Here is a 27,411-nt window from a genome sequence, read left to right on the forward strand (position 1 = left end):
TTTTATATGGTATATCAAAGTGAGATATACCGTGCAGAGAGTCCAAGGGTTCCCTTACTAGTGGAAAGGGGCTTTCCCTAGCAATCCCAAGGTGCTATCTTAGGGGGTAGTGTGGTCAAGCAGCATTAGTCTTATCGGAGGGGAATGGTAGACATTCACCATAAGCACACAGTCAATTAATGAGAAACGACTCAATAAGAAGATTCACACCAATTTACAAAAATAACAGGCATCTTTATATATGCTTAGGCACCAGAACCAATACTATCTGGTAAGTCAAGACAAATAATTTCAGGTTTCAAAAGTTTACAGTACATTTTTCAGATGCAGCAGTGTTATCCTATGAAGTAAAAACAAGTTCTGCATACAGGTGTAGGCAGGGATTACGGGCCCAATCTCCTGGACTTCGGGTAGGTATGGGGGCAAGGTCCAAGGCCACACCAACAGGTCACACTGGGAAGGCCAGGTGCAGTGGTGCAGTTCAGCATCGGGTGCCCCGTCTAAGTCGATGGGGATCGGCCAGGGCAAAAAGATGCTCTAGCTGAGGAGTTGCAGAGACAGGCTGCAGGAGTGGATTGGGGGACTAGTCTGGCTGAACAAAACAGGTGGGCTCAAGTCTCATGAGCCTAGGGGAGGCAGGGACACCAGTGGTCCTCTTCTCCTCGGTCCGGGTGCAGTGGACTGTCGGGTATTTGTCACCGGAGGCTTTCGCTGTTGGGGGAAGAATGAAGAAATAGGCTGCAGGCTCCAGGGAGGAAGGGGTCATGATGGACTGTCTCTGGAGAGGCTGGGGACCAGGCTGGCACCATTGGCCCATTTCAGCAGGGGCTACGAGGCTCTGGTGCAGTGGTGCTGCACAGAGTCAGGTTTTAGCAGACCAGAGACCTCTTCACTGTTTCCTGGGTGCCTGCAAGGATGCAGGGGAGCTCTACTACTCCATTGGAGTTCCATGTGCTGGGATGAAGGCTGGCAGTCTTGCCAGGCTTTTGGAAGTTTCAGCAGCTCGAGGAAAAGGGAACTTTGGCACAATTATCTAAGTCAGCAGGCAGGCTAGCAGGGTTGGAGCAGAGTCGGTATTTGATTTTCAGTTCTCACTTTCGCGTCTCTGTAGTGTCCTTCAGGTCAGCGGGGATCTGATTTCCTGGTGCCAGGGGCCCCAGACATACTGAATTGAGGGGTGTTTAGTGGAGAGTAGGGTAGTAGCCAATGGGCTGCTTACCCTTGGGGTCATCTATATGACTACTAGCTGTGGAAGCTGGCATAACCCTGTCCCAGAGTTCCTACTTCTGCCATAACCAAGATTTCAAAAATAGTGTCCACATCAGACAGCTCACCTTAGAGATGGGACAGACCTGGGAGGTGGTCACGCCTCTCTGCCTGTCCCGGTACCAAATTGGGAGGGGGAGAGCAAGCTTTGTCCCTAACTGCCCAAGACAAATATGTCTGGTGGTGGCAGAATGGCTCAAGCTAGTCAGTCAGCACACCAGTAGTTTCAAGGGCACCTCTGAGGTGCATGTGTTAATAAATCCATCACTGGCATCAGTGACAGTTTATTATTACAAGATGAGGATTGATAGCAAACATCCCTGTTTTCAGTAGAGCTATTATGTAGCTGGAGAACTCATACTGACCAGTGTCCAGCACGCTTACATAAAATGGCTCCCCTAATCACTTACTATGACTGAGAATCGACAAAGTCATAGCACGGGCACATCTGCTCTTGCAGACATATCCTCACATGTAATATAATGCACCCTGCCTTAGGGCTGTAGGGATGACTTACATATATTGCAAGCAGTGTTAGGGAACATGTTGTGTTTTCACTTTGAGCTGTACCAAGACAGGTAGCCTACAATGGCAGTCTACATGTGCTAAGTGAGGGGTCCCTGATGGTGGCACAATACATGCTGCATCCCTTGGGGACCCATGGCCTAGGTAGTACCAGTTACTAGGAACGTACGGGAGGAAAGGTATTGCCAATTGGGGAATAATGGCACAGTTTTAGGGAACGAGAAATAGCACTAGGGACCTGGTTGGTAGGAACACAGTGCACTTTCAGTCAAAACTGCATCATGTACCAGGCAAAAGGTGGGAGTGATCATGTCAAAAAGGGGCACTTTCATTTACAACCCCCCTCCCAAGCAAAAGAGAATGAGACTAACCTTTCCCAAGAGAATCTTCATTGCCAATAAGGGGCACTTTCCAGCTACTTGTATGGTCTTACTAAAATGAACCCTTTTCTTGGTAGAACTCAAGCGCTTACTATTATTTTTTAACTTCTTTACTTTGTAGGCTTTGCACACCACCATGTCTAATACTGCTCTTACAGATGTAATTTTTCTGCTAGGAATGATGCAGGATTTCCCTTTGATGAGCCTCAGGCCCAAGTTCTTGATAACTTGAACACATAACTTGGTCAAATGAGCTGCAGCCACAGATCAGGGTGCTTTTATTAGCAAATTGTGCTAGTATGGGAAGAGCTGGTGCCCATTTCTTCTTAAATATGCCAAACTGGACCAATGTATTTTGTAAATATTATTGAAGTCAGTTTTAAGTAGAAAAGTAGAACTTTGAATTAGTAGTGAAATCCGGCCACCCTGAACCTGAGATACCTCCTATGTTTGATGTGAATGGGGACATGGAAGGAAGCATCCTAGTGTTCAGGGATGTCATGCAGTCCCATGGATTGAGTAGTTGTAGTACATCTTGCAGGGTGACTGTTCTGAATGTCCGTTTTTGAGGAACTTTTTGAGATATCGCAGATCCATCACATGCCTCCATTTCCCTGACCTTTTCTTTAGCAGGAAGTAATAGGAGAAAAAACCTGTGTTTTGCTGACCTTAAGGAACTTATACTAAGGCTCCCTTGATAATGAGGGAGCGATTTTCCTCCTTCAAAAGAAGAGCATGTTGATGTGTTTTCTTGTTTGATTATTTTTTTAGGAGGTTTTTGAGAAAACTCTAAAGTGTGGCCGTTTTTGATAATATCTAGCACCCAACGATCCAATTCTTGTAAAAGTTTGAGAGACTCCCATTCCCTCTCCAAGGTACTGCAGGTAAAGTGGTGACCCATGTTGATAGACTACCATTTTCTTCTAGAAGAGTCATGACCTGTACCCAATTGTTTCTACTGGGAGCCTGCTTGAAATAAGGACACGGGCCGGTGGATGTTGTATAAACCGCTGCTGACATCCTTGTTGGGACTGATATTAAGGCTGAAACCTCGTGGGCTGAAAACCACCTCTAAAAGAGTATTGACCTCTTCCTCTAGCTCCAAGAAATGGCTGAAATTTCCACTGTTGGAACACACCCAAAGATCTTGCTGTCTCTATGTCAGTTTTTAATCGATTGGAGAGTCTCAACCACATGTTTACCAAAAAGGGCCTCTTCATCATAGGGAACGTCTTAGATCTTTGACTGCATCTCTGGTCTAAAAGAGATCGATTTTAGAAAGCCATGGCATCTTAGGACTGCAGCTCCACCATTTGCCTAAACCCTGTCAGGGCCACAAACACTGCAGTGTCAATGATTTCCAAACACTTTTTCTCTCCCTCCTGGAGAATAGTTTTTACTTCCTTTCAGTTGTCTTCTGATAGAGATTAATGAATGCTCCCAAGTCTGACAACATTTGGCAATCCTATCGACTCTACTGTTACTGTCATGATAAAGAAAAGCTTTCTTATGTTATCCAATCTCTTTCCCTCTTTACCAGGAGAAGCTGACCATGGTGTGGTAGAATTTTTGGAGCACCTTTTTTCTATACACAGAATCTGACTTAGGAAGGCTCCTTAAACACGCAGGCGAACTTTCCGGTGCGCTATAGTTTTATCTAATTGTGGGATCACTGCTTCCACAGTTGCAGAGTATTTCATAAAGTTGAGACCTGCCCATATGTAATCTAATATGGGAATGGATTTAACTGACCTCCTGTCAGTTTCTTTCAAATCAAAGGAAGCATTTGGTCTTTTTGTACTGGTAATGGCACATCAAAGTGTTTAGCGACTCGTTACAGGAGAGCCTGAAAATCCCCCATGTCATCTAGTGGAGAAATAACCATAGGGGTATTTGGAGGAGAGGAGTCTGGTGCCACAAAAGCCTCCTATTCGTCAGATTGTAGTAGACTGATCCCGTACTATTTCATTTTCCTCACGTTCATCATTACATTCATCTCCTTCTACCTAGTCCTTGTATATAGTGATAGGGTCTAGGGGGCATGTTTGAGAGAGAACATACTGGTAAACAGTGGGACCTTTTGTGGAGGTAGCCTAAGAGAATGCTGAGGGATAACAAGTGAAGGTGCTGCTGTTTGATTTGTGCTCAGATGCATAGCATCCCCTTACGGAAACCTCTTGTAGTAGTTTTAAAGCATGTGTCTGAGATCTGTAATGAGAACATTAGGGACCTGCACTGCAGGATCTCTATACTGTTGTTCTTCAAATCAATCCAAATAAGGTCATTGTTCTTGGAATTCCTCGTAAGGTCTTGAATCAGTTGGAGCTTTATGACTGAACAAGAAATCTCCTTGCAGGTCACCTGTTTCCTCGTTATTCTCATCTGTGTCCTGGCACAGGCGTTTACAAGGAGTTGGGAAGGGCTACTTGCAATGCTGAAGAGATCATCATCGTCAAAATCGCCAAGTTCCATTAGATGAACTGGTGGTAAAGAAGACATTTTGCTTGGGAATGTTTGGTCTGGCCTTAATGTAACTTCAGCTGGTCTCATCAAGCATGCTGTTGGTGTTTCCTCTTTCTTGAAAACGTTTTGCACTATCTTTTGCTTTAGCTCTCATTTGTGTGAACCTGAAGCCTGTCTGCATGGCTTGTTTGCCTGGCAATTCTCCTTTCTGGTAGATTAATTACTTGAATCTCTATGCCCCTCAAATTCGCATCTCCCAAAATGTTGGGCCAACTTTGAGAGGGGTGGGGATTAAGTCCCTCCCTGTTTGTTGATGTAGAACATTGTTGCTATATTGTCTGTCTGAATGAATACTGTCTTTTCCTGAATGTGCTTTTGGATGCTTTAATGGCAAGCCTAACCGTTTTTACTTTCAGGCGATTGATGTGTTGCACTGCTTCCTTGTTGGTCCATATTCCTCTTACTTTTAGTGAATCTATGTGAGCTCCCCAACCCATATGTGAGGCATCTATGGTTACTGTTGTAGCTTTGGACAGAAAAAGTCTTCCCAAATAATATTCTTCCTGTTGAACCACGCCATTTCTTTCTGAACCCTCTGTGTGACAATCACTAGATCGTCTAAACTCCAGTGGCTTGAGACCATTGATTCTGAAGCCATTCCTGGATTGGACTCATGTGTAGTCTCACATACGGGAACAAAGGAATGCACGATGCCATCTTTCCTAACAATTTCCCCACCATCCTCACTGTCAGAGCTTGCCCTCTCTGGTACAGGTGAGTCTCCTCTAACAGGGACTGAGCCCTATACTCACTGGGAAACACTTTTGTGTGAATTGATTTCAATTTTGCTCCCAAGAACACCTGCTCCTGTTCTGGTGATGACTTCTCTATATTTAAGGAGAAGCCTAGAGTGTGGAGATTCTCCATCACATTTGAAATCTCTTGTTTGCATTTTTTGGTAAGTGTGTGCTCTTACTAGTCAGTCGTCCAGGTATGGATATACATGTATCCCTTTCCTTCTGAGTGTGCTGCAACCACTGCTAAACACACTGTGAACACTCTTGGTGCTGATTTTATTCTAAAAGCCAAGATATTGAACTGGTAATGTTTTTTGTGGACCTCAAACTTTAGATATTTCTTGTGCTTTGTGTTCATCGAGATGCCAATTAAGCATCTTTTAAGACTACAGTTGCCACGTAATTCCCCCTTTTGAAGTTGAGGTATCACTTCCTGTAAAGTTGTCACTTTTAATTTTCGGAGTCTTTATGAATTTGTTGATGTATCTGAGGTATAAAATTGGCCAAAGGGACCCGTCCACCTTTGGTATTAGGAAATATGTTGAGTAATTTCCTTTGTTGATATGTCCCCCTGGTACTCTTTCTATAGCTTGTTTGTCTAGCAACTCTAAGACTTCTTTTTACAAGGCAATGTGTTTCTTCCTTTGAATGAATTATTTTCTTTGGCCTTCTCGCAGGTGGGAATTTATTAATACTGTTCAATATCCATGTTTTATTAGGTTAAGTACCCGTTTGCCTAAGGATATTTTCCTTCACTCTTGGAGAATAAATTGTATTCTTCCACCTACTGGTGAGTTGTGGTGGAATTTTGTATTGATGCTTTGATTAGTTGCATTCTTGTTTTGTGCTGTAGTGCAGTCACTTAATTTGTTGGTGCTTAACTTGCTCTTGACGTTTGACCTCTGGCTCTTGCCCTACCTCGAAAGGTATTCCTCACTTGCTGGTTGTACTGCCAGTTTTGCTGTGAAGCGGCTGGCTGTGTTCTTGCCTGGAACACCTGTTGTGTACGCCCCAGGTGAAAGGAAACTCTGGAGGATGGTCTTCTTCATGGTAAGATTCCCCTTGGAAATTGCAATGCTCCCATTGATTTTGCAGTTTTGTTGTCTTTCTTAAATGGGTTCAAGCAATCATCCATTTGGTTCTGAAATAATTGCTGTCCATTGAAAAGGGTGTCTATTATGTTTGTCTGAACCTCCAGTTTGAACCCAGACATTCTTAACCATTAGTGCTGTCTTAATGTGACCCCTATCATTAACTGACGGCTTGAGGTGTCTGCTGCGTCTAAGACTGATTTTAAGCAAGTATCGTTCTTACCACTGCACACCAAATGTGCCACTCTTTTTATACTGTTCAGGAAGGTGTTCCATTAACTCCCCTATTTCTTCCCAATTCTGACGCGTATGCAGCTTTAGAAGAGCATTTGAATTTGCGATGCACCATTGGTTTGCTGCACTGCTCTCAAACCTTCTGCCCATGATCTCAATTTTCTTGCTCTCCCTCTCCGGGGTTGGTCCTGATGTGGAGGGACGCTTTCTCTCTTCCTAGCCATTGCAATTGAGTCTGCTGGGACTGTTCGCCTTTATATACGACAAACCTTTTGTCGATAACTTGTATTTCTTCTCTGATCTGGGAGTTATTGTCGGTTCTGTAAACGCCTCCCTGCCCTGGTCCAGAACACTTGTAAGCATGCGAAAATAATGATTATTTGTTTCAGTTGGCAACAGTGTCTCTAGGAGGAAACATGATTGTGGTTTGTCTTCTTCCAACTGCAAAGTAAAATGATCAGCTGCATTCTTGATTACCAGATTGTACATTCCTATGTCATCTGGGGAATATGGTTTTAAAGGATAAATTCCTGATCTTCCCAATGAGTCTCCCATGAGCTCCTTCCTATGAAGGTTGAAAATAACCTTGTTCTTCCTCCTCCTCATAATACAGCTCCTCTTCCTCTAACTCTTTCAGGTTCTGGCGTCGTAGGGGGTTGCACTTCTTCCTCTGGCACAGGGATATCTTTCGACACTGAAGATTTTTTAGGTATCCTAAATGCTTTTAGACTTTTGGCAAACTCTCCTCTCTTTTGGATTAATGAGGCCACCTTGGCCTCTAGTCTTTTCTTTTTGCTCTCCATTTTAACTGTCTGGTCTTCGCGGCTCAAATAACAAGTTTACTCTTTCGACATTGAAGTCAAGCCACCTTTTAGTGTCACCAGTACGATTTCTTTGACTCGAGGTTTTACAGAAGGTCTGTGTCTCTTTCTTACTTGGAGATCTTTTTGGCACCCCCCTATCCGACCTCCGTGATGTCCCGGTCACCCTTTGAGGACTCTCTCTGCGATATTTTCTTCCTCGTCGCTTGAAAGACTGAGCTCTCTCAATGATGGTCCTGATTTTTGTCCCTGAAGAGGATGGTGTGCCATTCTCTGTTTTTGCCTTACTCTCAATGTCTTTGGTGAAAGAAAAAAAAAATTGAGCAGACAAGGCAGTCCTTAGTCCGATGGTCGACAGAAAGACAGACTGCACACTAGATGTTTGTCTTTCTGTGCGTATTTATGGTGACAATTTTTACAGAATTGAAAAGTTTTCTTTTCCATCACGCCGCGCAGGGAGTCCCCCGACTAGGCATGCTCGACGATCCATCAGCAAAAAAAAAATACAAGCCGCTGCAGCTCACTTCATCCTCTCTGCGATTCTGTTTTTTTGCAGGAATTCTTCACCTCTGTCGACTTCCTTCAGTTTTTTTTTTTGCAATTCTTCGAAGTTCCTCATTAAGTTGAAGATGTCTCCACAAATACATTCAGACCCAACAGTGGAAAAAAAAGAATCTGAAGATGGCAAAGTGGGGTGGAGACTTCCAGAGGAAGTGGAACAACATCACAAGGATACACCAAATGGAGGTTCCGTCGACGCCCACCAACAAACAAATGTAGAGAAAGAAAGACTAAAATATTTAGGAAAATAGGAGAAATTTCGGACCCAACCACTAGATGGTGGAATAATGCACAGCATGTGAATCCAGAAGAGACTCACTCTGTAAAATCAATATATCAAGTGTATAGCAAGTGAAAGAATTTAATTATTCTAGAATGAAATAAAAGTACAGCAGCCATATTACAATCTCGACGACTACTCGCGTATACCCTTTTAAGATGAGCCTATTACAGTAGTTAACTGAATTGCTATTATCAATATCTTGGCCATATGAATTTACTAGCCACATTTCTTTCCAACAATCTACTGGTGTTTCAAATACACCAAAGATGCAGCAGCCACCTCAATATGGGCTACTCAATGCCGCTTTTCATAAAAACCAGAGTACGGTAGACCTACTGCGGAACTTGACCAGCTGAAAAGATGCCATCAATGCCCTGTTATGAGCATCAAAGTTCGAAAACTATCTGGTGATCTAAGGGGAATATCTCAACAATCACAATTTGCCTACTGAACCAATTTAATAGCAAAGCTCTACTATTGTTCAGTCTAGTGTGACATAAAACCCGGACTGGTGATGTTCGTTGTTATAAAGATCATCCTCATTTATCGAAGTACATGAACCTCATGCATAAAAAAAAAGAAAATGATTCTTTAAGGGAAAGAGTAGGAAAATAAAGTTGCTGCAAACTCAAAAATTTATACTACATGTCAAAATGATATGAAAGAATAAATCCATCCGAAAATAACTATATGCCTTATCTCATGAGAAATGATGAACTCATTGTTAGCACTGAGACCCACGTTTACTGTACTTAGACGACATATCCACTTTGCTTCATCTTGTCTAAGCAGAAGTTCTCTATTGCCTCTACTTTCACTGTGGTGTATCTGCTCTAAAATAACAGTTACTTACCTTCGGTAACAAAATATCTGGTAGAGACAAATTATAGTTACAGATTCCTTACCTTAGAATCTCCCCCACGCGTCAGACTGGATCCGAAGATTTTTCTTCGAGCAACACCCTTGCGCGTCCGTAGGTGGCGTCGGTCAACTCCACGGGCATCATTGTTGCCGTCATGACATCAGGAGTGGTATACAGACACCGCCCTAGCGCAGTAACATCAGTTTCTTTTAACGACTTTCCACGCCAAAGCGCAGAGCCGCTAAGAACACTGAGATTGGTGCGCCAGAGCTAAGGACCTGAAAGGGGGAATCCCTGTCCCTAGAAATCAGTTTGCAAGCAGGAAGGATGGATGGGCGGTAACGAATCTGCAACTAGCATATGTCTCTACCAGATATTTTGTTACCGAAGGTAAGTAACTTGTACATCTGATAGACACTTCTAGTTGCAGATTCCTTACCTTAGAATAGATACCCAAAAAATGCCATCCTCAGTGGTGGGCTGCGAACCAAGATCATGCTAGGAAGTCCTGCAGGACCGAATGACCAAAGTAGCTGTCCCGACAGACCTGACTGTCTAGACAGTAGTGTTTAGCAAATGTGTGCAGGGACGCCCATGTAGCTGCCTGGCAGATATACAGGACAGGAAGCAGCAGTTGCTCTGGTGGAATGAGCACGCAAGCTCTCAGGAGGTTGCTTCTTGGCCAAAGAGTAGCACATTTTGATGCAAAGAAGCACCCATCGAGAGATGGTACGCTTTTGCACCGCCTTCCCTTTTTTCACACCACATACACAATGAAGAGTTGATCGTCCACCCGGAAATCTTTAGTATGATTGAGGTAGAACGCCAAAGCTCTTTTTGGGTTTAGACGGTGGAGTCTCTCCTCCTCATGGGAAGGATGTGGGGGTGCGTAGAAAGTAGGCAGATTGATGGACTTGCCTACATGAAAAGGTGTAACCACCTTAGGAAGGAAGGAAGCCTTAGTGCATAACACTACTTTGTCAGGGTGAACAGACAAGTATGGTGGTTTTGAGGAAAGGGCCTGAAGCTCACTCACCCTGCGAGTAGAGATGACTGCAACAAGAAAGACAGTTTTGAAGGTGAGGAGCCGCAAGGGAAAATTATGCATTGGCTCAAAGGGAGTACACATCAAATAAGTACTGAGGCATGATAAATGGAGTGGGAGGAAATAAATGGGTGAGTCCTTTTAGGAATCTACTCACAATAGGAGATTTAAAGAGTGAGGGCTGATCAGGTAGCCTAAGAAAGGCCGAAATGGCAGATAAATACCCTTAAGGGTGCCCAAAGCAGAGTCCTGCTGGACCAAAGAAAGAATGAACAGAAGAACCTCGGATCGGATAGAGGGGCAGAAAGGGGATCAACAAATTTGTTGGTACACCATGCCACAAATTTATTTCAATGACCAGTGTATACAGTTTTGGTTGTTGGACCCCTGGCTGCCAAGATAACATCGCAGACTTCGGGTGGAAGTGCAAAAACCGTCAACAGTCGCCGCTCAATCTCCACGCATGAAGGCAGAGGTTGGACAGGTTTGGGTGAAAAAACGTCCTCTGTTGCTGCAACAGAAGATCCGCCTGAAGAGGCAGTCTGAGTGGAGGATCGATTGACATGCTCAATAGCTCTGGATACCATACTCTCCGTGCCCAGTCCGGAGCCACCAAGATGACTTGGGCCCGGTTATTCCCTGATTTTCTAGAGCACTCTGGGCAGAAGAGGTATTGTGGAAAGGCGTAAAGGAGGCCAGAGTTCCACTTGAAACGAAAAGTGTCTCTGAGCGAGTGCCGCCTTGGAAACTCCAACACGCAAAACAGCTGACATTGCACGTTCTCTGCAGAGGCGAACAGATGTAACCAAGGCTCTCCTCACTGCTGAAAGAGACCTTGTGCCACCTTGGGATGGAGACGCCATTTGTGATCGGATGTGCATCGACCGCTGAGTTTGTCCGCTGTTGTTGATTGAAACCGGTAGATGTTGAACCATCAGGGTAATGCCCTGATGTTCCAGTCATGTCCAGAGGAGTAGTGCCTCCTGACAAAGGGTCCAGGACCCTACTTCGCCCTGTTTGTTGCATTACCACATGGCAGTAGCATTGCCCATGAACACCTGCACCACTTTCCCTTTGAGAGAGGGAAAGAATGCTTTCAGCGCAAGCCTGATCGCCCGGAGCTCCAGAAGACTGATATGGAGCCCAGACTCCGCCAGAGACCAGAGCCCTCTGATCTCCGCCTTTCCCATGTGGCCACCCCAACCCAGAAGTGATGCATCTGTCACTATAGAGAGATCTGGTTTGGGAAGGGAGAGAGATCTGGCGTGGACCCAATGCGGATTCGAAAGCCACCACTGCAGGTCTTTCGCAGTCCCCTCCGAGATCTGGACCATGTCGGAGAGATTCTTCTGATGCTGAGCCCACTGGAACTTCAGGTCCCACTGCAGAGCCCGCATATGTCATCTGGCATGGGTTACTAACAGGAGGCCATGAGGCCCATCAGCCTCAGAGTCAGTCTCACCGAAACCCAAGACCGAGGCCGAAAGATCGGAATCATAGCCTGAATGTCTTGAACTCGCCTTTTGGGAGGATAAGCCCGAAACTGCACTGTGTCGAGAACAGCTCCAATGAAAGGGAGCATCTGAGAGGGAGTCAGGTGTGACTTCTGCACGTTTATAGTGAACCCGAGTGTGTGCAGGAGGTTTGCTGTAATCTGAAGGTGGGAGACGACTTTCTGGGGTGAGTCCGCCCTCAACAGCCAGTCGTCGAGGTAGGAGAAGACTGAGACCCCTAAACTGCGCAGATGAGCTGCAACCACCGGGAGAGCACGCCAGGGTAGGTCTCTCCTTAGACTGCCGGGACCCACTAATAGTGACCGGCTTCGGCATGCTACTTCCCAAGGGGCCCTCCATGCAATAAGGGATGGGCGACCATTATAGTTGTTTGACAATTAGCGAACTCTAATGTAAGTGACTAAACGTTTTTGTTTGACATTTTTGCACACTGTTCTGTAGAAAAGACAGGAGAAGTCTTGTTATGTTTTGGTCCTGAAGAAGCGTCATAGGATCTTGTTAGACCACTGTACGCAAAACATGTTGACCATGTCTTAGGAGCCTTGTGATAATTTCCCTCAGCTCCAACACCAGGTTGAAAGTGGTTGAGCATTATTTCTCATTTTACACTTTCCTTATGTTTTTAATCTTGGTCCCAGTCTTATTATCCTCATTAATTAAATCTACCCGCCTTTTAGGACTGCGAACCAATTTTTATCATTCATTCTCCTGCCACTAAACAGTACTTTCCGGTAACATCAGGTCTTGTAGTGTCCGCCACCACGGCTGCTACTATAAAAGATCTCCGGCAAAGAGCCCCCTTTTGGGGAGCCCGTCAGACATTGCAGTGCCGGTCTGACGAGGAGATACCCAATGATGAAGCATGACATCCGCTTGGATGTGTGAGGGCTCTTGCTCCTGAACTTTAATGTTCCCCTAGTTCACCATTTGCCTGTTTGGAACAGTGTACACATGTTTGTATGATGAGCTGCAACCACCGCCATCACTTTTGTGAACACCTGAGGGGCGCTGGTGAGGCCAAAGGGGACCACAGTAAACTGAAAGTGCTTGTGACCTACCACGAATCGTAGGTAACGTCTGTGGGCATGCAGGATGGGGATGTGTAAATAAGCGTCCTGCAAGTCCAACGCTACCATCCAGTCTCCTGGATGGAAGGCAGACAGAACCTGAGCCAGGGTGAGCATTTTAAATTCCTCCTTCTTGAGGAAGTAGTGTAGGTCCCGAAGGTCTAGGGTAGGACGTAAGCCTTTGTCCTTTTTTTGTATCAGAAAGTAGCAGGAATAACAACTATGACCAACTTCGGGCACAGTGACCTTTTCTATAGCTCTCTTTTCCAAGAGAGCTGCCACTTCCTGGCGGAGAAGCGCCAAATGATCCTCTGGAAGGTAACTGAAGGATGAAGGCATGGTTTGTGGAGCAGATTCGAACGAGAGGGAGTAGCCCTTTCGAACTATCTGCAAAACCCACCTGCCTGTGGTGATGTTTTCCCAGTGGGGCAGGTGATGGTGAATCCTGCCACCAACCGGACAGGAGTGAGGGGACAGACTAGAAGGGTTCGGAAGGCTGCAGCGGGGACAGAGGTGGACTGGGCAGACCTCTGGTTCCCTGTTCCACGGCCACATGGGATTCTGCGTCTCGGGCCATTCAGAGGCTGAATAGCATGGGTGGCACAGTAGCTAGGTGGAGGACGCGACAGGGAGCCCCCTTCCATGGCCACGAAAGGGGCAAAAAGCGGACTCTGGGGGGTGAGGGGCAGAGGAAAGACCATGGGACCAAGCCATAGCCCAGGAATCCTTGAATCTCTCCAAGGCAGAGTCCGCTTTGTCTTCGAAGAGACGTTATCCATCAAAGGGCATGAGTGACTGTTGGACATCCCCAGAAAAAACAGAAGTACGCAACCAGGTGTGGCGCCGTAAGGCCACCGCCGTAGCAACCGATCTGCCCAGAGAGTCGGTCATGTCCAGCCTCCAACGGATTGTGAAGTTGGCTGCAACTCTCCCATCGTTCAAAGCTTGGGAGATGATAGCACGGGCCTCCTCAGGTATCTGCGGCAGGACTTGAGCAACCGTATCCCACAAAGAGTGGGTATATCGCCCCAAAAGGCATGCGGTGTTCACAGACCGCAGCGCAAGACTAGAGGAAGAAAACTTCTTGCCAAACTGTTCCAGTCTTTTGGATTCCCTGTCTGGGGGTGCAGAAGGGAATGCGCCTGAAAAAGACAAAGCCTGGATAACAAGACTCTCTGGCGTGGGGTGTCGGGACAGGAATTTATGGTCGTTCAAAGCGGGCTGATGGCGGTAGTCCTATTCACAGGAACCCCTGTGTTGGGTTTGGACCAGGTACCCAAAAGGACATTGGTGAGGGCTTCATTAAATGGCAAAAGGGGTTCTGAAGTAGAAGCCCCAGGCTGAATTACCTCCGACAGGAGATTAGACCTGACCTCAACATTGGGAAGCTCAAGAGCAAGGACCTCAGCTGTCCTACTGACCACCATACCTTAAGTCACTCCCTCTGCCGTAGCCACGGTAGGAGGAGACAGCATGCCAGCGTCAGGAGAAGTATCCAGACCACTGGCGTCGTCCAATTCCTGAGCCCAGTCCATAGAAGGGTCATCCTGGTATTCATAAGGGTCCAGGTATCCCTCCAATCCCTCCCCATATTCGTACCCATAAGAAAAAGGGTCCAAATCCGACCTGGGCGAATAGGCCCCATCGAAGTCAAAGGCGGCTGCGGCCGACGCAGCACCAACTCAGAGTCGTCGGGGATAAGAATCGGGTCGACATCAAGAGTGGGCACTACCGACGTTGAGAGCGTCGACAATCAACCTGGCGCCGGGGAAGGTCTCAAGGGTGTGACTGGTGCGGATCCGAGTGCGGCTCCGGAGGTGACCCTGGTGGCCGGAGCCGAAGCCGCCGGTGCGGAACCCGAAGGCCCCTCATCCGAAACCCTTGGGCCCAAAGGAGCCGTATCAGGGTCAGACCACCCAAAGATGAGGCACATAGACTCATAAAACTCAAAGCTGGGCGGGGGTTGCTCCAGCTGTGGGAAACTCAGGGAAGTGTGGAGCCAACCCAGACGCAGGCTCCGAGGACAGAGGCCTTGTGCGTGGATGCTCCTCCCACGTCGCGTCACGAAGTCGGAGAGCGATGGGATCTCTACGACTTCTTACCTTGACCTGAGGATTTGGGAGAATACGAGTGGTGATGGCTCTGCGACCGATTTCGAGACATTCCTCTTAATCGAGACCCGGACTTACGCGGATTCGAGTGCCGGACCACCATGAGCTTTAGGGATCGCTCCCTCAAAGCCTTTGGGTGCATGGCCCAGCACTCAGGGCACGACTTTGGTCGTGGTCGCGCTCGAGACACCACAGACAAACCCTGATGAGTATTAGTCACCAACATCGCACAATGACAGTCCTCGCACAGCTTGAAACCAGTCTTCGGGGACATCCTCGACGCACCAAAGTTCTCACAAAAACTCAACAAAATGGTCAAAAAGAGACCAGGGTAGCTCTTCTCTGGATCAGCGTGTGGCGTGGAAAGAAAAGAACTGACGTCACTGCGCGAGAGCGGCGTCTATATACTACTCCCAACGTGCAAGGGTATTGCTCTAGGAAAAATCTCCGGATCCAGTCTGACACCTGGGGGAAATTCTAAGGTAAGGTATCCGAAACTAGAAGTCTCTATCAGATCCATGAGATTAAAAAAAAGAAAAAAAAAGAAATATATATATATATATATATATAAATATAATATTAGGTTTATTTTATAGAGGTTTTTATGAGAAGGTGTTGAAAGTTGACCATTCCACGATGTCTGCCAAAACCTTGCTGCAACCCAAAGCTTTATAATGATTTTTCATATTATACACTCTATTTTGGAATAATTTGCTACAGGTAATGACTGGGAATGGTTAACTTTAACTTTGTGGAATTTAGTACTAGACTTATCCTTTAGGAGTACATATGAATAGCGATCAGAGGTTTACTATATTAAGATGGCCGTCATTCTTTTGCGGTAGTTAAAAATAATAATAAAGTTTTCTTTTGTAATGGATTTAATAAATGATGAATCTGCTTATAAAAAGTACTGTTAGGAATATGCGTCTCATTGCGCCGTAATATAAGACATATACATTGCTTACTGCACGGCTGAAAGCGTTCCAAGGGCAATGATATTGCCTTCTTATTCCAAAATTGCCACCACATGTTCTCAGTGTTTGGGCCAGATTGCTTTTTCCTTTCTTCTCAGGTGAAACCAATAGTAAACAGGTTAAAAATACACATACATGAGTGTACAGTGTTTTTTTTAATCAGCTGATTTCGAGTGGACACCCAGGAGATTATACACTTTGGAGCTGACGGGTAAGAATGATGGGCGTAGAAGCGGGGGCACATTTATGCATTACTACTGTCTAACTTAACTTTAGAAAGTTGGACTTTTGTAGGAACTCTAGACTCCTAACGATCAACAAGTTTTCTGTGATGAGCAGGAGCTCTTTCTCCAAATGCTTTTTACATGCTGGCATTTCTTAATGATCGAGGTAAACAACATTTTATTATGAAGATCGTCCTTTAAGTTTAAATCTGGGATTTATGGGAGTAGATCCGTGTCTACGAAAGTTTAAAACCATGTTTTCTGACACATTCAGGTCCTCGATGGAGTTAATTTAACATGCCTCTTATTGATATGCCTGAGGTATTTCCGTTTTCAAAATGAGTGTTTTTGTGTCCATGAAAGCTTAAAACTTCATGGGAAACACTACTCCTATGTATAATGTATACAATAATCTAGTGGGAACAGTAGCCGTCACTTTGCTTCAATGGACTTCCCCCCACGTTATTTGGTGTTCAAAATGTGGGTTCTTTGAAAAATATAAAGCTAGGGTTTTCTTCTCTGATTGACCTTCCACATGCCCACCCGACATCTCCGATCTGCCCAACTGGCCCTCACCACGCCCCCAAGAATACGCAAGAACTCAGCTGGAGGAAGATCCTTCTCTTACCTTCCCTCAAACACCTGGGACACTCTCCCGCTATACCTCAGGCAATCACCCTCATCACGTCAATTCAAGAAGCACCAAAATGTGGCTCTTTGGCTGAACTCCTACTAAGCCCAGCACCTTGATACCCTCACAGGTGATTAGCCACGCTCTACAAGAACCTGACTGATTGATTGATTTTGCATTTCCAGGCTGTCATTTGCAACCTGTGGGGTGAAAGTTTCACTAGCTGTTTTTTTTAACCTGAAAGTCCATTTCACTAATTTTAAGAATTTCGGATCGTTACTATTGAGTGTCTTGGAATGTAGGACTTGTGTTCCAGGTAGTTATCAGCTTTCGCACTGACAGTGTAACAATCAGATACTATTATACACATGGTATAAATTCTCTTTCAGGAACACCTCATAAGTGGAATTGTAAATTGTAGTTCATTTAACTTGATGATTGTTGAATGGGAAACTGATAAACCCATAATTTCTAGTTCAGCTGATGTGTACAGATCAACGAAATAGGATACAGAGGATTTTTATGGGATGATTGGGACATGGTGAGGTGTAATCAAAAGCAATGTATTTTGAGTGATCAGAACTCCTGGATTGGTTTGGAAAGGATGGTTATTCCCCCTTCCATGGGACACAGAAGCAATGGCCTCTCAAAACATGCTATTAGTGGGTACATGCAGGATAAGTTAGTATATATAACACTTTGCACAGTGAATTAAATTTCATAAATGGTATTCTAACAGTGATTTTTAATAAGCCTTTCTCTTAATGTAAATGAGATGCAATATTCATGTATGTAGATATTTGTGTTGTTTCGTAATGGTTTATAGGTATTGCATGTGTATGGTTTTAAATCATGTTTTGTATATCTTTGTATATATTATGTGTATATTATTTGTTATGTAGTCCTGGAGAAGTCCGTTTGGACGTTGGCTACAAGGAAATTAAAGAATACAAATGAAATGAATTTATTCAATAAATATTAATAATAGAAATGTCTTTTTGCAGTTCGAACCACATCATATAATTAATTGTGATAGTATAATATTTTATTTCACGTGGGTGCAGTGTCACAAAAAATAATGTCTTAAGTAAGAAGTTTTCTCCTGTTTGAAGATTATGAGGGCTTGTCCTAACGACCAGCACCACTAAATGTTGTGTGTATTTTTCCTACTAGTATGTAGAAGTGCGGTACTCTAATGCCTCAGCCTTTCATTCAGTTTATATATTTCATCTTTCTGAAACAATGAAAATTGGCTAATGTCACCTGCTTAAGATCTACTGTATAAGACTTTGCTTTATATTAGTAATTATAATTACCTTGGGACTTCCACCTCAACAACAGGGAAGATTTAACAAGCAAATCTATGAAAGATTCAATACTGGAAAATCAGAACAGACACACATATAGACTCTCAAATTAGGTGACTTTTGGCGAAAGACATTCAAGGCTATGCAGCAAACCAACAGTAGTCTGGATAAAATTAGCTGATACCAACAATCTTACGAATACGTCAAGTGTGTATTCAATCATAATGGGGATGAGGCTATCACAAGAACCTGGAAAGATGTTGATTCCTGCATTTTAATAAATTGTGATGGATTTCTCTGACATTGTCATTCTTAAGCAACAAGTGGCAAAAATAAATGTATCATTAGCACCAACTGTTCAGTTCCTATTCACAAAAAGTATTGTAGTCTGAGTTAAGGGTATCTGCCAGGTTATTGGCTAGGCCATGAGTACTCTCAAGGAACCTTCCGTCTTTTTGTTTACCACTGATATGTGGACCAGTGCCTTCATGTCCAAAGATCTTGAAAATTGTTTGAATCACTAGGGGTAGATATTCTTGAAAGGAAAAAGATTCGAAGAGTGGTAATGCTAGGCTAAAACTGCTTTTAAAGCCACTTTAACCACCACTTTGTCATCCCAATAGTCTTTCATCTGTTGGCAGCGGCTGGATATTTTTTTAATGACTTAATATGTGATGTCACTGACCTCAGCTTCAGAACCTAGGACAATGACAAAGTAATACGCACCTCCAAACTGTGCTGGGCAAGCCTCACCTTTTTTTCTTTAAGTACTTAGATGGAAACACTCAGTGTTGAGGTATGCCCAAAGAAACATTGGTCTACTTTATCTCTGTGCCTTCTCTGCCAATGGTGTTTTCAGCAAACATTCAGCTGAGATGTCCTGCTGCTGTCAAAAAGCATACTTGCAGAGGGAATATGCACTTTGCCAGAGGGAAAACATTCTACCTCCTTCCAAGAAAAGAGTGTGTCCTACATTCCCCTTTAAACTCCTACAGCAAGGTCTCACCTCCCGAAGCAGGTCCTGGTCCAAGTTGTGCCGAGCCAGCAACATCTTCCTTTTGTACTGTCGACACTGCAACTCAAAGTACTGGCGCTGACGACGCAGAAGGTTGGCCTCCTCTTCAGCCTGGTAGTGTTGCATGGTCTCCTTCTGCCGCAGGAGCCACTCCTGCTTTTCACGTTTTGGGGTACTCTGGTTCTCGTGCAGCTCCTGACAACAGAAAAAGTGGTGGAGCTGATCAACAAAATGAAAAAAGGAGCAGTTCTTCACACATGTGAAGCACAAACAAAAAAATAAAAAACTATGGGTGTATTTTTATGGTGAGCTGGAAGGTTCAGTAGTCATTTTCACCCTATTACTTGGCTTGTGTGCAGACTATGAACATGGGGGGCTGGTGTTTTTTGTCCAAACAAGGAAAAGTATTGTCTAGGGATGAGACCTTGGTAGTACACTTCACACTGGAATGTTTAGGAAAATGTACCTCCTTCTTGAACACAGATGACCTTTCTGCTATCTAACTAGATGTACTGCAAAAATAATTCTGCCCTCTATGTTTCGTGAATGTCCTTGGGAACAATTTCCAAATAAATGACTGTTTTTTTTTGTTTTTTAAATCATTGATCTTTGATGTTGGAGTTCTGATGTAGTTAACAGTAAAAGGTTACCCAATGTGGTGACTATTATATTCTTAGTCGCTTCAGGAACACATCAACTAATCACATTAGAGATTTGCTTTGAACAAGTGCCCTAAAACTGTATGAGCTTTGAGATATAAGCTACAGAAGACCAACAATTGAGGGCCCTTCCAGTCTCAACCTCACTTGGACCACCATGCCTTATGCTATATTTCAAAGTTGTCTTGCACCAAGTTGAACTGTGTTTTGGCCAATAACAAGATGATAGGGATGGAGAATTATGTATCTGTGTGAAAAGGCTGAATGTTTAAAACTAACAATGCAGGTGTTACTGTAACAACATATTTGGTATGCACGCATGGATTACTTTGCACTATCAAGCAGGATATCCTTGACCGCACTAATATTTAACACTCGGATTAATACTGCACATAGTGTAGCCTATCCACCTCATTGTATGAGCTAAAATCTGGCAAAAAAATAGAGTGAAGACTCTCCTCAGAAGATTTCTTAGTACAGATATTGACAGGAAATTTAAACGGAAGATTCAAACCTCATGAATCCACATAAAGGGAAAAAGGAGTGTCAGTGAGGAATCTGAGGTTAGATAGAGTATCCATGCGAGAGCGTTACCGAAGGTAAGTAATTTGTATGTCTGATGATTACTGTAGGAGGTTGGCTCAGTTTATGGATTATACCTATGGTGTGGCACCCTATACTAAGTCCTTAGGGATAATGAATATGTGTCCAGATAGTAGAAGCTCTCTAAGGGTAGCTAATGTGAACAGTTAAAGCTTATCCAGGAGGAATGTGAAGCTCTTGCATTATCACTGTAGTCAGACAGTACATCACTTACAAGAAAGAACTACACAAGTGTTGCAAAAAGAAACTTTATTACAGCATTACTATTAAACTGACATTGGTATATCTCCCTTTGGAGATATTATACACAATATACACACAAAATATCCATCAGAAATAGAATATATAGGGCTATGTAGGAGGACCAAACCATATACTATAAAGGTGTAATGTGAAATAGTGACTCCAGCCAAGGTAAGTGTGGTAGTTTCCTAGGGCCACTTAGGAACACCAGAAGTAAGTACAGTAGGTCACCCAAGCAATCAGGAGTAAATCAGCTACCCACCCAGTTGTCCCAATGACTAACACAGAGAGCAGTGGTTGGCGTGAGTGGGATTCAGGACCCTTCCCAGTAGACCGCGAGGAAACCAACAGGCAAGAGGATAGATGGAGTGCCCCTGCACTAGAATGCCTATAAGACAGTAGTACCTACACCAGGGACCAGGATGTAGAGGGAAGAAGGGAGTCTCTCTGAAGGTTGTGGATGCCTCGGATTGTCCAGCTGCTGTCACGACCCGTTGACCAAGCCTGTGGAACCCAGGAACAGATTAAAGATGTGCTGTGTAGGAAGCTGGCTTTGTATATACTATATCAAAATGAGATCTAGTGTGTACAGAGTCCAGGGGTTACCCAGAGGCTACTGTATATAATACTAATGCTCTCTTTTCTGCTAGTGTGGTCGAGCAGATAGGCTTATCAGAGGGTAGTGCAAAGCATTTGTTGTACACACACAGTCAAGAAATGGGGCACAACCTCAATGATTAACTCCAGGCCAATGTATTTATATGGGAAACATATTTGTTACTTTATTTCTAGAACCGAAAGATTCTTGTTGCAGGTAAGTACATTTACAGGTAAATTGCAGGCATATGTATCAACGTTAATTTGTTTCAATTTGGCAAGTTGAACGGTTTTCAAGTAAATAGCTATAATCGGTTTTAAAAGTTGACAGTGCACCAGATCATCACCAAACTAACACTTTAAGCGGCATGGGGCAGCCGGCTGCAAGGTGCAAACTCAGCGTCGGGCTCCCAATGCTTTTGAAAAGAGGAACCCCGGGGGTCACAAGTAGGCTGCAGGGCGGGGCCAGGATGTCGGTTCAGGGAAACTATGGGCTGGACAAAGAGGAGTGCCGTCTGCTGCACAATGCTGCACTGGAGGTCAGGTTCCCCAAGGTCAGGGGGCTGTGGGTGCAGGGCACCTTTTGGCATTGGGTATCTTCGTCTGGATCCTTCACAAGGAGGGGGGGGGGGGGTCATCTGGTTTAGACTGTAGGCATCAATGTGTTGGTCAGAAGGGGTCAACCCAGGGTAGACACTCGGTCAGAATCTCCTGGGGACCTGCGCTAGACAGGTGGGCCACCTAGACACAGGACGTAGGCAATGGGTGCTGAGTGGACAGGACTCACAAATCTGGGGCTGTTCTGGAGTCCTTTGCTGGAGTTTCTTTGTGGACAGGGCCGTTGCCCTCGGGGGATCTTGGTCCTTTGGTGGACAGGCAGTCCTCTTGTTTTTTGTTTTTCTTTTAGAGGTTGCTGGTCCTCTAGGAAGCGTCGCCTTTTTGTAGCAGGGGCTTTAGAAGCTGTAGACAGGCCAGTAGGGCTGGGGCCAAAACAGTTGGTGTCTGCAGTCTACTCTGCTGGGGGTCAGATTAGCAGTCCTTTCTTCTTGAGGTCGCCAGAAATCTGACAAGCTCTGTTCAGAGGAGCCCTTAAATATGTGATTTAGGGTCGTTACAGGGATCAGAGGGCAGTAGCCAATGGCTACTGTCCTTGAGGGTGACTGCACACTTCTGGCGTCCACTCTCTTTGGGGTGGGGGACACATTCTTAAACCTATAGTTCCCTGTACTCCAAACCAAGATGGAGAATTCGGCAGGGAGGGGGTCACTTCAGCTCTGGACACCTTTGGGGTGGGTCCTAGCTGAAGTGGTCACTCCTCTCTGTTTTTCCTAATTTTCCCTCCGGACTTGCTGTCAAAAGTGGGGCTTTGTCCGGTGGCCGGGCATCTCCACTAGCTAGAGTGCCCTGGAGCACTGTAACAGAAGCCGTTAGCCAGGTGTTAGAGTTTCTGCAGCGGGGAGGTGTGAAGCACCTCCACACAGTTCAGGCTTTGTTTCTGGCCTCAGACAGCACAAAGACTCTCACCCCATCAGGTCAGAATCTTGTATGGAGGCGGCAGGCTGGCAAAGACCAGTCAGTCCTGCACTGGAAGTTTGGCTAAAATACAGGGGGCATATCTAAGATGCCCTCTGGGTGCATTTCTAAATACGTACAACACTGGCATCAGTGTGAGTTTATTGTGCTGAGACGTTTGGTACCAAACTTCCCAGACTTCAGTGAAGCTATCAGGGAGCCCATGTATCCAATATGGCCACACTGCACTTGCAATGTCTAAGAATGGTCTTACACACTGTAGGGGCATATTGCTTATGCAGCTATACTGTCACCTGTGGCATAGTGCACCCTGCCTTCGGACCGTAAAGCCTGCTAGAGGGGTGACCATGACAGAAAGGAGCACTTTCCTACACCCTCCACTTGAGTCCACTGGTGCGCTAAGCACTTTTGTAAAGGGCGTATGTTGAGTCTGGCAAGACGTACTACAGCTATGCATGAAACCATCACATCGAGGAGATGCATGACTATCGTCAATGTTATCTGCTGATGAGGTTGGAACTGTGGGCTGAGTGCCTGGAAGGACTGAATCCATGCAGCATTGGGGTAAGCTATACTTCATTGCGAGTCGAGGACTGCTCTTGTAAGAAAGTGCCCTCTTTTTGGCATGGTTCCCCCCCACATTTTGCATGCTGTCAGTCTGTTTTTGACTGTGTTCACTGGGATCCTGCATTCCAGCACCACAGTGACTGTGCTCTGTCCCTCTAAATGTGGTTGTCCTTGACTTTCTGCACCCCACAATTGCCATATTGGGGTACCCAGAGCATTGGGGCACCAGAGGTTCCCCATGGCCTGTAGCATGTATTATGCCACCCATGGGAGCCCATGCAAAGTGTGTCTGCAGGCCTGCCATTCCAGTCTGCGTGAAAGGGTGCATGCACCTTTTTCACCAGGTCACTGTAAGTCACCCCTATGGCTGGCCCTCCTAGCCCAGAGGGCAGGGTGTAGTACTTGTGTGTTAGGGCACCCCTGCATGAGCAGAGGTGCCCCACGAACTCCAGCTCCACTTTCCTGGACTTCGTGAGTGCAGGGAAGCCATTTTATCCGTTTACTGGACATAGGTCACTACCCATGTCTAGCTACATAACGGTAACTCCGAATATAGGCATGTTTGGTATCAAACATGTCAGAATCATACCCCAATACTGTTGCAAGTATTGGAAGAATGATTCCATGCACTCTGTGTGCGCCTTAGAGGACCCCAGCATTGCACCATCAGTCTTACAGGGAACTCTGGGAAGCCCAGCTGCTGCCACCCCCTCAGACAGGTTTCTGCCCTCCTGCTGCTTGTTCTGATCAAGCCCAGGAATGCAGAATTGGTTGTTTGATTCCATGCACCCTGGGGACCCCTTAGAGGACCCCCAGCTTTGCTCCTACCAGTTTGCAGGGTCTTCCCAGGCAGCCAGTACTGCTGCCATCATACAGATGGGTTTCTGCCCTCCTGTTGCTTGAATTGCTCAAGCCGAGGAAGGTAGAACAAAGTATTTCCTTTGGGGGAGGGAGTCAACACCCTTTCCCGTTAGAAAGAGGTGTTACAAGGCTTGGGAGAAGTAGCCTCCCCAAGCCACTGGTATGCTTTGAAGGACACATTTGGTGCATTCCTTGCATTATCCAGTCTGCATTGGTTCAGGGACCTCCAGTCCCTGCTCTGGTGTGAAACTGGGAAACGGAAAGGGGAGTTACCACTCCCCTGTCCATAACCAGCCCAGGAGTGGTGCGCATAGCTCCTTGAGGTGGCCACTTGGCTGTGCTATCTTGAATCCAAGGTGGGCAGAGGCCCCATGAAGCACCTCAGTGGCCAGATCAGGCAGGTGAAGTCACAGCCCCCTCCTGATGGGTGGTCACCTTGCTAGGTGACCAATCCCCTTTTTTAAGGCTATATACGGTCTCCCACTAGGGTGGGTAATCAGATTCGGCGTGCAAGATTCTAGCAGGACTCCTCTGCAATGTTTACTTTGACTTCTAGCCACTGCAACCACAACTACACTTCACAGGGACCTACAATCTGCATCTCCAGCCACGACTTTGCTCTGCAACTTTGTTTCTCTGGCTCCTTCCAGCAACTGCAAAATTTCCCAGGCAGTGCATTCTCTAAGTGCGGCTAGTCTTCAGTTTGCACCAAGAAGCAAGATGGAAGAAGGAATCTCCCTAGGAGTGAAGGAGTCACTCCCCTGCATCCGCAGGAACCAACTGCAACAATCACCACGTGCGCGGGTCCTCTCCTGCAACTCTGCGTGGCTCGTGCTACACAGGTGGTGGCTGTCTGGATCCATCTTCTATTTCTTGCAGTCTTGCTTGGGTCTTGCATAATCCTGTCACAAAGTTTCCCTGTGGGTTTGGGAAAAAACAGATGCATACCTCTTCTCTCCTGGTCGTTGGGGGGCACTCTGGTACTTACCTTTTGGGGTTCCTAGTTCCTCCAGCTCCCCTCTACAGATTACTGTTACCTGAGCGGGAGTCCATCATTCAGATTCCATTTTTTTAGTATATGGTTTGGGCTCCCCCAGGGGTCATTGTCTATTGTTATTGTACTGTTTGCTATTGCTTTCTATGCCCATTCCGGATTACTAAGGTGTAAATAATAGTGTGCTTAGTCACCTGCTAGTAGACTATTGCCTATATAGTATTTTAGTATTTGTGTCACTAAAATAACTTACCGTTATTTTTGTAACACTGTGGTTCTTTCATGTGTGTAAGTGCTGTGTGACTATAAGTGGTATTACATGAGCTTTGCATGTCTCCTAGATAAGCCTTGGCTGCTCATCCAAAACTACCTCTAGAGGGCCTGGCTTCCTAGACACTGACTACACCTCACTAATACCATACCTAAGACCTGGTATATGTGATCACTACACACCAGGCCAGCTTCTTACAGCTCCCAGATAGGGTGGTATTTGAAGGGGTTGCACTGATGGTAAAGACTAATCAATGAAGTAGGTTTAATGAGTGCTAAATGTGTTGAAAGCACTTTTGACGAGTTATGCTTTTGTTGAGCCAGTCATGGAAAGACATATATGTTAAGTCCATGCAGTTGTGTCGCTACTACTGCAAGACATTCGGTGAAGACCCTGGGAGCGGTTGCTACCCGGAAGGGGAGCTCTTTGAATCGGAAATGCTGCCCGTTATTACACACAAGATATCAGCGGTGAGCCAGATGAATAAGAATGTGTACGTAGGCGTCCTTCAGGTCGACTGCGGCCATAAATTCACCTTGGTGCAGTAAAGGAATTACATTGTGAAGAGTAACCATGTAAAAGTGCTCTGAAAGAATGTATTTGTTTAAGGGTCTGACGTCCAAGATTAGTCTTAGGGACCCTTCATTCTTGGGTATAAGAAAGTAGAGTGATAAACCCTGTGCCTTGCTAGGGTATTGACACTGAATCTATGGCCCCTTTTTTGGGGAGTGCCTGAACTTCTTCCTTGAGCAACTGTTGATGGTGTGATGAGAGTTAGTGTTTGCAAGATGGAATGTTTGGAGGTATGAAAGTGAGCTCCAGACAATAACCTTTTTGGGTAATATCCAACACCCAATGGTCGAAGGTGATATTCCCCCAGGTGGGGAATGTAAGGTAATACCTTCCTTGGCATGGTTACACCCCCAGACTTTATGCCTTTTGTTGATGCCAGTTATGACAAAGTGTGCTGGGACCCTGCTAACTAGGCCCCAGAGTTCTTTCCCTAAACTGTACCTTTGTTCCCACAATTGGCACAGCCTTGGCACAAAGATAAGTCGCTTGTAAATGGTACCCCGCTACCAAGGGCTGTGTTGCCAGGGAAGGTCTCTAAGGGCTGCAGTATGTCTTATGCCACCCAGAGGACCCCTCGTTCAAGACATGCACACTGCCTCACAGCTTGTGTGTGCTGGTGGGGAGAAAATGACTAAGTCGACATGGCACTCCCCTCAGAGTACCATGCCAACCTCTCACTGCCTGTGGCATAGGTAAGTCACCCCTCTAGCAGGCCTTACAGCCCTAAGGCAGGGTGCACTATAGCACAGGTGAGGGCATGAGTGCATGAGCACTATGCCCCTACACTGTCTAAGCAAAACCTTAGCCATTGTAAGTGCAGGCTAGCCATAAGAGTCAAAAACTAACTCCACAGTTCCATAATAACTACACTAAAATCTGGGAAGTTTGATATCAAACTTCTCAGCACAATAAATGCACACTGATGCTAGTGTGGGATTTATGGTAAAATGCACACAAAGGGCATCTTAGAGATGCCCCCTGAATACCAGTCCGACTCCTAGTGCTAGGCTGACCAGTTTCTGCCAGCCTGCCACAGCCAGACGAGTTTCTGGCCACATGGGGAAAGTGTCTTTGTCTTTCTGTGGCCAGGAACAAAGCCTGTACTGGGTGGGGGTGCTTCTCACCTCCCCCTGCAGGAACTGCAACACCTGGCGGGGGAGCCTCAAAGGCTCATGCCTTTTGTTACAGCACCCCCGGGCATCCCAGCTAGTGGAGATGCCCGCCCCTCCGGCCACTGCCCACACTTTAGGCGGCAAGGCAGGAGAGGATAATAAGAAAAACAAGGAGGAGTCACCCACCAGTCAGGACAGCCCCTAAGGTGTCCTGAGCTGAGGTG

General features: G+C 45.6%; 1 protein-coding gene across 8 annotated transcripts in view; it reads right to left on the minus strand.

Moving 5' to 3' along the window:
* The window catches only part of TAOK2 (TAO kinase 2), an 873,025-nt gene that overhangs the window by 124,525 nt on the left and 721,089 nt on the right, over nucleotides 1-27,411 (minus strand). For all 8 annotated transcript variants that reach the window (XM_069244102.1, XM_069244103.1, XM_069244098.1 and 5 more), the window contains one exon: nucleotides 19,166-19,369. In XM_069244102.1, the coding sequence (XP_069100203.1) occupies nucleotides 19,166-19,369 (204 nt within the window). The remainder of the gene's footprint in view (nucleotides 1-19,165; nucleotides 19,370-27,411) is intronic.

Source organism: Pleurodeles waltl, chromosome 7, assembly GCF_031143425.1.
Source record: "Pleurodeles waltl isolate 20211129_DDA chromosome 7, aPleWal1.hap1.20221129, whole genome shotgun sequence".
Lineage (NCBI taxonomy): Eukaryota > Metazoa > Chordata > Amphibia > Caudata > Salamandridae > Pleurodeles > Pleurodeles waltl.